Here is a 7772-nt window from a genome sequence, read left to right on the forward strand (position 1 = left end):
AGGACGTCCTTCTTCACCCAAAGAGTGATTAACACTTGGAATTCACTGCCACAGGAAGTGGTGGGTGCTACAAGCATGGATGGCTTCAAAAGGGAATTAGATAAGCATATGGAGCAGAGGTCCATCAGTGGCTATTAGCCACAAGGTATAGCTAGGGGCTCTGGGGCAAGTGATGCTCTGTCTTCTTGGTGCTTGGGGGGGGTCAACAGTGGGAGGGCTTCTAATGTCCTGGCCCCACTGCTGGACCTCCTGATGGCACTGGTATTTCTGGCCACTGTGTGACACAGAGTGTTGGACTGGATGGGCCTTTGGCCTGATCCAACATTGGCGTCTCTTATGTTCTTATGTTCTAACTGAGCTGGTTGCAAGCCAGCAGATGCAATGGAGTCAGCAAAATAATCTCTTTGCTGCTTTCACTACCACCTCATAGGCCTTCAATTGGGCTCTATAGTGTGTTCTTGCAGCTTCGTAACTGAGCTGGTTGCAAGCCAGCAGATGCAATGGAGTCAGCAAAATAATCTCTTTGCTGCTTTCACTACCACCTCATAGGCCTTCAATTGGGCTCTATAGTGTGTTCTTGCAGCTTCGTCTCATGTTCGCCAGCTCTGCCCTAGCCATCTGAGCAGCCTCTTAGACTCTCGTTATACCAAGGAGCCGCAGAGACATGAGTGCACAGAGGGCATCGGGGAGCAATCCAGTCAGTAGCTTCCTGAAGACCTCTATTCCAAATCTTAGCTCTTTAAGGGAACTGCCAGCAGGTCCAGGTAAATCCCACAGAGCATTTTGGAAACCATCAGGATCTGTTAGTCTCCATAGGCGAGTATAAATTCGCTGATTGTTCCTGCAGGGGGGATTGACCATACCCAAACCGACCCTTACGAGGAAGTGGGCTGGCCATGGCACCAATTCACAAACAACTGCACTATTCAAACCCTGCACAGAAGATCAAATCCAGTGTGTGGCCTGCTTCAAGTGTGGGGATCGAGACAACCTGGGAGGGTCCCAAAGTTGCCATGGCAGCCATGAAGTCTGAGGCTTCACTGTAGGGACGTCTCTGCGTGGTCGTTAAAGTCTCCTAAGACCAACAGTCTAGGGAAATGCACTGTCTACTCAGCTACTGCCTCTGATAGCCTCAGAAGGGAGTCTACTGGTGAGCTGGGCAAACAGTACACCTGGAGCACTCTCACCCTTTCCCTGACACCCCAAGCCAGGCCAACATGTTCAAGGCCAGTGATATTTGGTGCAGGGATCCTCTGGAAGGGAAAATGGTCTAGGATGAAGATCACCACTCTGCCCCCCCCCCCCATCCCTCAGTTCGATGTTGCTGGAGGATCAAGTATCCTGGGGAATTAAGCTGGGTGAGGGCGGGAACTACCTCATCCTTACCCCTCACCCCGATCTCAGTCAAGCACGGCAGGTCAAAGCATCCCTCCAGGATAGTCTCCTGGAGAATTGTGGTCTTATTTCTTACTGACCTAGCATTACACAGTATCAATGTTTTCAGACTCTCTGGTGGCTTTAAGGCATGCCAGAGATTGCATGCTGTATCGCTAATAAACACTGGCACCAAGGACTAGTACAAGGTAACGCTTGACTGGCAAAAAATGCCAACTATGTTCATATAACTGGAACTGGCTGGATTTGTCTATTTTATTCACTGTTTAACTACCATAGTCATTGATATTTGTTTTTTGCTCTTTGCAGAGCACAATTGAATTGGCTTAATTAACAAAGAATCTGACTGTGCTGTTAATCAAATTTATCCTTTATAAACAGTCAGTTTTGGTTTCTTAGAATAATCACCCTCTTTTCAAACTTTCCAAGTTCATTAAATAGCTTATAAAAATAAAGTTTAATTGCTTATTAAATAGTCTGAACCAAAAAGGAATATAGATTTTCAAACATACGTGTTTGTTGAGTATTATGCATAGAAGAGATTTTCAAATTCTACTTGACTACACTGAAGACCATCTCTCACCCCCAGGTGAATCTGCTCCTCAGTTCAAATATGTTGGCACTTTTGTGTGTTTATCTGAGAAAAGTAAATGAAATTGTATTTATTGATATATTTGTAGTAGTGATTTACTATAGGCTATAATATGGGAAGTGTTTGAATATTGTCTATGAAATTTGAATATTGTTTATGAAATGGTGTTTTAAGCTAATGCAAATATCTTTGTATCTATGTAGCTCTTTTTGTGCGAATACTTATTTCTGCCAACAGAGGGCTCACTCTCCCCCAACAGCTTTTCCTACATAGTCAGGAAACTTCCTGGGGTTGCAGAAAAATCCAAAAAGTAAAAAAAAAATCCCTTCAGGGACGGTTGAATTCCCCCCAATACCTTTTGAAATGGCCTCTGCAGGGATCTAACTCCAGGCATCAATGGTGAGAGATTAGAACGTTGGGGTGGGGTGGGAAGAGAGGCTTCTAACTGGCTCTGTCAGTAAAAGGGTGGGGGAAGGGCCCTTTCCTGCCCTATTTTGGCCTTGGAGGGAGAGAGGGAGCCTTGGGGCCAGGCCTGACAAGAGTTCCCAGTGCCAGACTGGGGAATTCCTAGAGGTTTCGAGGTGGACTGTAAAGAGGGATGGGTTTGGGGAAGGGAGAAGCCTCAGCTGGGTATAATGCCACAAAGTCCACCCTCCAAAGCAGCCATTTTTTCCAGGGAGGCAGATCTCTGCTGTCTTGAGTTCAGTTGTAACTCTTGGGGGGGGGTCTCCAGGCCCCACTTAGAGGTCGGCAACCCTAGGCCTGGCAGCAATCTAGGGTTGCCAGGTCCCCCCCTGGCCACTGGCCGGGGGGGGTATGGTTGCCAGATCCAGGCTGGGAAGCTCCTGGGGAGGACAGGGACCTCAATGAGGTACAATGCCGTAGAGTCCACCCTCCAAAGCATCCATTTTCTCCATGGGAAGTTATCTCTGTTGTCTGGAGATGAGCAGTAATACCAGGGGATCCCCAGGTCCCACCTGGAGGCTGGCATCCCTAGGCAGTACCCTCTGGGTGACTTGATACCACCTAATTTGCATGACTCCAGTAGGCCCAGCTGCTTGCTACGTAGCTGGGAGATCCGTTGTGATTCCCAGAATGCTGCCACTGCTGCTGTGGGGGAGAGGAAGCAGGCAGGAGACTGGGTGATGGGGGCAGAAAGAGAGAGTGATGTGGTGGGGGGCAGAAAGAGAGAGTGATGTGGTGGGGGGCAGAAAGAGAGAGAAAGAGTGATGAGATAGGGAGGCAAAAAAACAAAGAGAATAATGATGGGTCAGAAAGAGAGAGGAAGTAACATACATGGAGGAGAGAGAGAAAAAGAAAGGGGGTGCAGAGGGGAGAGAGAGTGTGAGAGTGGTAGGGGGAGAGGGGAGGAAGCAAAGGTGAGGAATAGGATAACCATCCTGCAAGTTTCTTGCGGGTCTCCACTTGTTCTTTCAGAATGATTAGGAGGTACAGTTTCACTAGACAAACTAGAGACCAACCATCCACATAGGTATACATACCCCATACAACAGACTCTTTATTCTGTACAGGCAATGGTATTGCACTGGGAGTTCTGTGCATGCAGGCCCTGTTTGGGTCAGGAGGACTGTAGCACACATGGAGAATGGGTTTCAGTTCCTTGACGTGCCATTTTCCTGACCTGAAATGACCCTAGAGAGCCACCATTTTTTCTGTTGGGAAATGAACATGTATTCATCATTAAATGTAAGTTTCCCAGTAGAGCAACTGTTAGGTCCCTGATGTTGCTTCAGGTCAGAAAAACAGTACAGGGTAGGTGTACACTGTGAAGCCTCTTTTCTGAATTGGGACCCCATGTACCTGGGGAAGCACAGAACTCCCAGCACATGTGTGATCCAAAAACCATGTGGTGGCCACAAGAATTAGCCCTCAAATTATGTGAAATATATTTAAAACACATTTGAGTTTGCCTCAAGCTCTAGAAACTATTAAGTCAGCAAGTCATGTACATTGTAGGGTCATCATCGTCTTTACAGCAGCCAAACAAATAATGTCATACCCTTTTAAATAAAGCTCAGCAGCAGGCATCTGATGGCAGCCATGCATATTCTGACATTGTTATTTCCATTCAAGAAATAGTTTTCATTTTAGACTTTGTGAGTTTAATTGAAAGGCATTGGATGTAAATGAGAATGGAAAGACAAGTCAGATAAATAATTAGTCAGATGAGTGTTGGTGCAGTCAAAAGCATTAGCTAGCAATTTGCTGTTTATACTGCTGAGTTAAGAATTCATAGGCTGCGGTCACACGGAGCATTAGCCACACTACAGAGATGGAAGATAGGCGGATTTTCCGGGCGCGATCAAACTGCAACATCTGGGAAGCGTAGAGCTCCCATGGCGAACCCGAGGCTTCCCGCCGAAGATGCGCCGTAAAAAACTAGTACCTCCAAGGTACTAGTTTCTGGAAACTGTGGGGCAAGGGCAGGCGTCTGATCACGTTTCCAGTGGTAGCTCGTGGCATCCGGCGCCCGCCCATGTCCCGTCGCAAAAAGTTTTTCCCCCCCAAGTCTCCACGGGATGTGCACAAGCACCCAACGGTGCATGCGCACACTTCGGTTAAAAAAACCACAACCCCCGCCTCGCTGCTGCTTTGCCGCGCCGCAGGATTTACGTATGATCGGCACCTCCCCCTGAACCATGGGATATTGGCAGGACGTTTGAACCAGCGGTCGTACGGTAGTTCGCTCCAGGGCAAACAACCACGCCTCCCCCCGCGATATCTGGCCTGTGTGACCGGGGCCTTAAATTGGTTTTGAAGAAATCTGTACTTACTAGCTATAAAGGAACAGTTGGAAACTATGTGTCTGAAAGGATCCAGGTAACTAAAGTGAGTTCTCCATACCTATTTTTAGGAACTTATAAAACAAAATCTTCTTTAACTTACAGGGAGGCAACAATGCTGGACATACTGTTGTGGTGGATTCTGTGGAATATGACTTTCATCTCTTACCAAGTGGCATCATCAATCCAAAAGTCACTGCATTTATTGGTAAGTGCTATTTTTCAAAATTCATTGTACATCTACATTTTAGGGCTCCTTGGCCTTCAGTCTAATAAAAAATACTTATTTGTACATCTAAAATGAATCTTGTTTCATCCTTAGGACTATTGAATAGCCACATGTGGAAATCTCATAAGGTCTACATATGAAAAAAAATCAAACAAGTATAGTCTCAAACTATGTAATTGATAAGATCTGAGAATTCACCTTCTGTTGAGATCTTTGTGTTTAGTTTTTCTTATGAAACAAGATGCCCATGTATCCAGTAGGGGTGTGCATCTGGGTCTACCCAAGCCGAAAATGTACCCGAAAAATACCTTACCAGTATTTTTCGGATAGATTTCAGCATCCCAAATGTATCTGGGGTTTTTTTAGAACCCCCCCTCCAAAAAAACAAGTTCCAGAAAAAAAATCCTTGGGTATATTTGGAAATTACAGGGCTGAAAACAGCAGAGGCCGGAGTCCATTGCTCCCTCCTCTCAGCTGTTTGTTGGGCTTCTGCTGCAATCCCTTTAAAGCTCCGGGGGCTCACTTCCCCTGCAGCCCAGTTAAACTGAACTGCAGGAGAAGCGAGCCCAGCCAGGATCTGCTGTGCCCATGGGGAGCAGGTTGCTCCTCACTGTTTCAGCTTTGCACTGGGTTTTATTTAACCAGTATTTTTCTTCTTGGGTCTATTGGACCTGAAAAAATTCAGGATTTCTGAAAAATTCCAGATCCAAAACTGTACCGGTATTAGGATCTGGGATTTTTCGGAAATCCTGAAATTGGGGGCGGGGGGGGGGTTTTACCCCCAAACTGAAAAATATCAGTTAAATTTTTTTTGCACACCCCTAGTATCCAGCAAGCTTAGAAGTCATCAGAACTAGAACATATTTTAATAAACATGTTATTATATTTTTATATAAAATCTTTTATCATATTTTAAGTGATTATATTTGTATATTATTTTAAATCTGACACCCCCCCCCCAGTAGGCAGTTTTCTCTGCCAACTTTTGTACTAGTGGAAGGGAGCAATTTTGTTTGACTTCCCCTTCTTTCAATAGGACTCTCCCACCTTACAGGCTATGTGTCTGTCCTAAAAGACCCTCCAGCATTACCTTTTCAAAAGTCACTGTGGGAGAAGGCAGTGTAGATCTACCTTCATGAGAACAAAGGCTCACATGTCATAAAATCCAACCCTAAGTCTTAAAGATAAAAAATGAAGGCCAAAAACCTTAAGGAACAATCGCTAGACAATGGCTGGTGCTGTATTCAAAAGCACTTTTGTAGGCCTCTACCAAAGAATGGCCTGTTCATGTAAATATGTACATATACTTTACAAAGAATAATTCACTGTGGCACCAAGCTAGTGTTGACTTTGAGGTAACTCAGAAAGAGGCCTGGATTATATTGAAGAGATACTGGCAGTAGATTAACTGAAAAACTGAGAAATCAAGTGTCAAAGAATAAGAGCACTCAGTGACAAAATAGAAACATACGCTGATAGATATATTATCAATTAATGGCCAATAACTGATAATACACTGTGAGAATGGATCAAGACTGGTAGCTGTGTTAGTCTGTCTGTAGCAGTAGTAAAAAGAGCAAGAGTCCAGTATCACCTTAAAGACTAACAAAATTTGTGGCAGAATAAGAGCTTTCGTGAGTCACTGCTCACCTCTTCAGATACAGCTAGAATATGAGTCCATCTGTTCTTATGTCTTGGAGATTAGAGTGATTTCAGATGCTGAATGACAATATCAGGCATGATTAGATTAGGTGTGATATGCAGAGGGGTAGAAGAAATGAAGAATTGGTAATAAGCATTGGTAATAAGTCAGGAAGCCAAGTCTCGGTTCAGTCCAGGAGGATGCATTGTCTTGAGTTTCATTATCAGTTGCTATTCAGCAGTTTCTCTTTCTAATCTCCCTGTGGAAGTCCTTTGTAAGAGAACTGCTACTCTTAGATGAGCAACTGGAAGGTTAAAATGTTCCTTATATCTTGGAGAGTGGAATCATTTCAAAGGGATTTCAATGGAAGATTAGAGAGACTGCTGAATTGCATCTAAGAATGAAGCTCAAGACAATGCATCCTCTGGAACTGAATCGAGACCTAGGTTTCCTGTTTCATTACCAATGCTGATTTCTCCGCACCTACTACACCTCTGCATATCACCTAATCCAATCACAACTGCTTTGTCATTCATCTGCTATTGTTGTTCAGCATTTGACAGCACTCCACTCTACAAGATATAAGGATGGATGGATTCATGTTCTGGCTGTTATGGTAGAGATTATTGTACTATTAGGTAACTTATTGAAATTATTGTAATACTTAGAATAAGGCCCGTTGTGGAAATACAGCGAGCTCTAGAAAGAGGCTCTGGGAGAGTGCCCCGGCCTTGGGCACTCAGCGTCAGTTTGCTGTGGCGATGTCAGCAGGTTATAATGACAGAGTCCACCATTTTATCCAGAGGAACTGATCTCTACTACCTGAAGAGCAGTTGCAATTCTGAGTGACCTCCACCCCTCACCTGGAGATTGGCAGCAATGGTTCCCCAGGAGGAAAGTGGCCAAGCTGGCAGTGGGCAGGGGAGGGGGTTATGCTGGAAGTCTGTGACTGGTCCGAAATCACAGCTTCCACAGCAAGAACCTGGGTCTGGCAGATCCTGCTCTGAAGCGCTAACTGCTATGCCTAGGGTAGCCAGCCTCTAGGTAGAGCCTGAAGATCGCTGGGTATCACAACTGAACTCCAGACAACAGATCTCTTACCCCCGGAGA

The 7772-nt window shown here is 45.1% G+C and overlaps 1 protein-coding gene across 2 annotated transcripts in view; it reads left to right on the plus strand.

The window, feature by feature from the left end:
* The window catches only part of ADSS (adenylosuccinate synthase), a 49796-nt gene that overhangs the window by 24007 nt on the left and 18017 nt on the right, over nt 1-7772 (plus strand). For both annotated transcript variants that reach the window (XM_015424425.1, XM_015424426.1), the window contains exon 2: nt 4897-4999. In XM_015424425.1, the coding sequence (XP_015279911.1) occupies nt 4897-4999 (103 nt within the window). The remainder of the gene's footprint in view (nt 1-4896; nt 5000-7772) is intronic.

This window comes from Gekko japonicus, unplaced genomic scaffold, assembly GCF_001447785.1.
Source record: "Gekko japonicus isolate JY-2015 unplaced genomic scaffold, Gekko_japonicus_V1.1 scaffold26, whole genome shotgun sequence".
Lineage (NCBI taxonomy): Eukaryota > Metazoa > Chordata > Lepidosauria > Squamata > Gekkonidae > Gekko > Gekko japonicus.